Source organism: Lemur catta, chromosome 11, assembly GCF_020740605.2.
Source record: "Lemur catta isolate mLemCat1 chromosome 11, mLemCat1.pri, whole genome shotgun sequence".
NCBI lineage: Eukaryota > Metazoa > Chordata > Mammalia > Primates > Lemuridae > Lemur > Lemur catta.
In genome coordinates, this window is record NC_059138.1 from 66,905,950 (window position 1) to 66,908,631 (window position 2,682).

Below are 2,682 nucleotides of genomic sequence, written 5' to 3' on the forward strand. Positions count from 1 at the left end.
GACTAGAAGAAAATAGATGAAAATGCTAACGGTATGGTTATGTGGGATGGTTTAAATTTTTTCTCTTTTTTTGAACTTTTGTTTTCCAAACTTTCTAGGGTAAGTATAAAATAAATTCTATTTCTAAAAGCATGATAGGGAGAATTGTGTGTTCGAGAGCCCTCGCTTATGTCTGTGCACAATGAGGGGTAAAATAAGTGTTGGAATAATCATTGGGGATTATCCTTTAGGACTACTGAATTTACGTTTAGGTGAGCATGATTCACTCAAGCTCTTTTCTCACGAACCAACTCCTATCTGAACGACCCCAATTCAGGTACTAGCGCGTCACATAGAAGGAAGAATTGTGGAATATCACAGGATCCAAACTGAAGGCGGCCTCTCTGCATGGACCGGCTTCAACTTCATCCCCACCGCAGGCGTTGTGCAAAGCGTCAGAACGCACCTTCCTTGGTGACTTTTTGCCTTCCTTCGTAGTGCCTAGATGCCATTAGAATGAAAGTTGTCTTCCCTACCTGCAGCTAAAAATTTAAAAGCGCGCACTGAGGAGCACTGCGAAAGACCCAGGCCCTTCCCCCGGGGCGACAGTAGGTACTGCTGGCGCGCACTGACACCTCCGGCGTCCAAGGCCCCCCTGCAGGCCCCAGGAGCGCCCCGAGCGTCAGGGCCTGAGTCGCCTCTCACCCCTCTCTCCAGCCTGGGGCCGTAAGGGACCCGATGTTGATTTCTGTGCACAAGGGGCAAAGCGCGGATTTGCACTCGAGCTAAGGCACTGGATAAACACCGCTGTGGCCCTGGGACGACGAGCCACCGTCGCTCCAAGATCACCTAGGAGGACGCAAAGAGGGAGAGAGGGTACGCGCGCGCTGGAGAGAGAACGGGAGGGGAGGAAGGCGGAGAGCAAGACAGGAATAATGTCCCTTCTTAGAGGTCGCACTTTTTCAGCAGATTCCCTGGACTTCTCTGCCTTCTGTATTTCCTATTTTCTGTCCCTCAACACGCCTCCGAGGACCAGACCGGAGATGCCGAGCCCCTCGGCCTATGAGGAAAGCTCACACTGGGCACCTCTGGCCGGCGTCTGCCGCTGTCCCTGCCCACCCGCACCGACGGAGCGCCTGCTGGGGATGGCGCAGCACCCACCCCAGGGGTTAGGAGAAAAGTAACAATTTCTACTTCATTGTTTCTATGTTTTAAAAAAAGATAGGGAGGAGAGATTGGACTCGATAGCAGCTCCGAAGCCTTCCCGTCGCGGACAGGATTAGCTTCCCACCGACCCGGCCCGCGTAAGCGCCAGGGCGCAAGCCCGGAGGGCCCGACTGCTAACACGTTCGAACTCGCCCCGCTCGCCCCTGACCCTGACTCCACCGAGGGCGACCGCATCCACATTCACTCTACAGCGGCCACTCTTCTCGGGGGCTATGGGGCTTTTACAATCCGAACCCAAGCTCCAGAGCGCCAGACATTCTGCCCCGGGGCGTCCCTCCTGGCCTTCAAGCCGCACCCGCCGCCCCGCCCCGCAACACCCCAGTCCGTGCGCAACCGGGCGCGAAGGGCGCAGACGCCCCTCTTCCCACCCCGGCTCAGCCGGTTTCCTTCTTCCCACAGCTCTCCAAGAGCTCAGTCATGAAGGAGATGTAGACGATGGCCAGGCGTAGGGTCTCGATCCGGGACAGCCTCTTCTCATAAGCAAAAGTGGGCACCTTCCTCCGCAGCTGGTCGAAGGCCTCGTTGAGGTTGAACATCCGCTTCCTCTCGCGGATGTTGGCAGCCTGGCGCTGGGCGTATGTGATCACCCTCTTCCTCTTGGGGCGGCCCAGGAGGGAGGCGCCTCTCCCGAGCTCCTCTTCCTCCTCCTCTTCATCGTCCCCATCGTCTACTTCGCCCTCCTCTTCTTCTAGGCCCCCCTCCTCAAACCGCGCCATCTGTCTGGGTCTTCTCTCTCGCAGGGCAAGGGCTGGGTCCCCGAAGGGGACCCCAGGCACGAAGTCGCAGAGGAGGGGGTGTCTCGGGGAGGCCAGGGACAGGTCTGCGACGAAGTCCAGCACGGTGGAATCCACGCAGCTCTGCGGATAGGCGGCCATCGCTTCGGCTTGGCCCTGCGTCTCATCGATTTGTCGCAGGGAGGGGCGAGCCTGGGGATGTGGATTCTTAACAGCCTTGAATCCGATGGGGCACCATCACCGAAAGGCCAGGGGATATTAACTATTCACAACCAACTTGATAACCGGATTAGTTGCACTGATAAGGAGGGCTCAGACAATGTCCCGCCTCTGGAAGCTGATGGAAGAAGACAGGCTTGAGCACGCACGGAAGACTCAAAGGGACAGGCCTCCACTTCTGAGATCCTGTTCTCTGCGCCACCGGGACAGTTCCTTCTTGGCAACAACCCCCAGCTCTTACCTGCTGTGCTTTTTGTGTCTCTCCTCACCCCCGCAGCCAACTAATGTTCTCCAGGCTCCTTATCTCGTGTAGTTCTTTAATTTCGACTTGGATTTTCAAAGCGAGGATGTTTTCCACCGCGATGGCTTCTCCTTGGCTTCAGGGTAGGAGTGTTGAATCTTGCCACCGTCTGCCAATGGATGTGGAACAAGTGCATGTGCTTTTAATGATGTCCTGAAGAGGGGCCCTGCCTGCTAGGGGTCGAGGGGATCTGTTTGTCCGGTATCCCAGTGCAGCGGCTGC

The 2,682-nt window shown here is 56.5% G+C and overlaps 1 protein-coding gene across 1 annotated transcript; it reads right to left on the reverse strand.

Moving 5' to 3' along the window:
* Window positions 1-1,479: 1,479 nt before the first annotated feature.
* Window positions 1,480-2,259, reverse strand: FERD3L (Fer3 like bHLH transcription factor). Its single transcript, XM_045564496.1, has one exon. The coding sequence runs from the start codon at window positions 2,079-2,081 to the stop codon at window positions 1,581-1,583; it is 501 nt and encodes a 166-aa protein (XP_045420452.1). The 5' UTR covers window positions 2,082-2,259; the 3' UTR covers window positions 1,480-1,580.
* Between the last annotated feature and the right edge of the window lie 423 nt (window positions 2,260-2,682).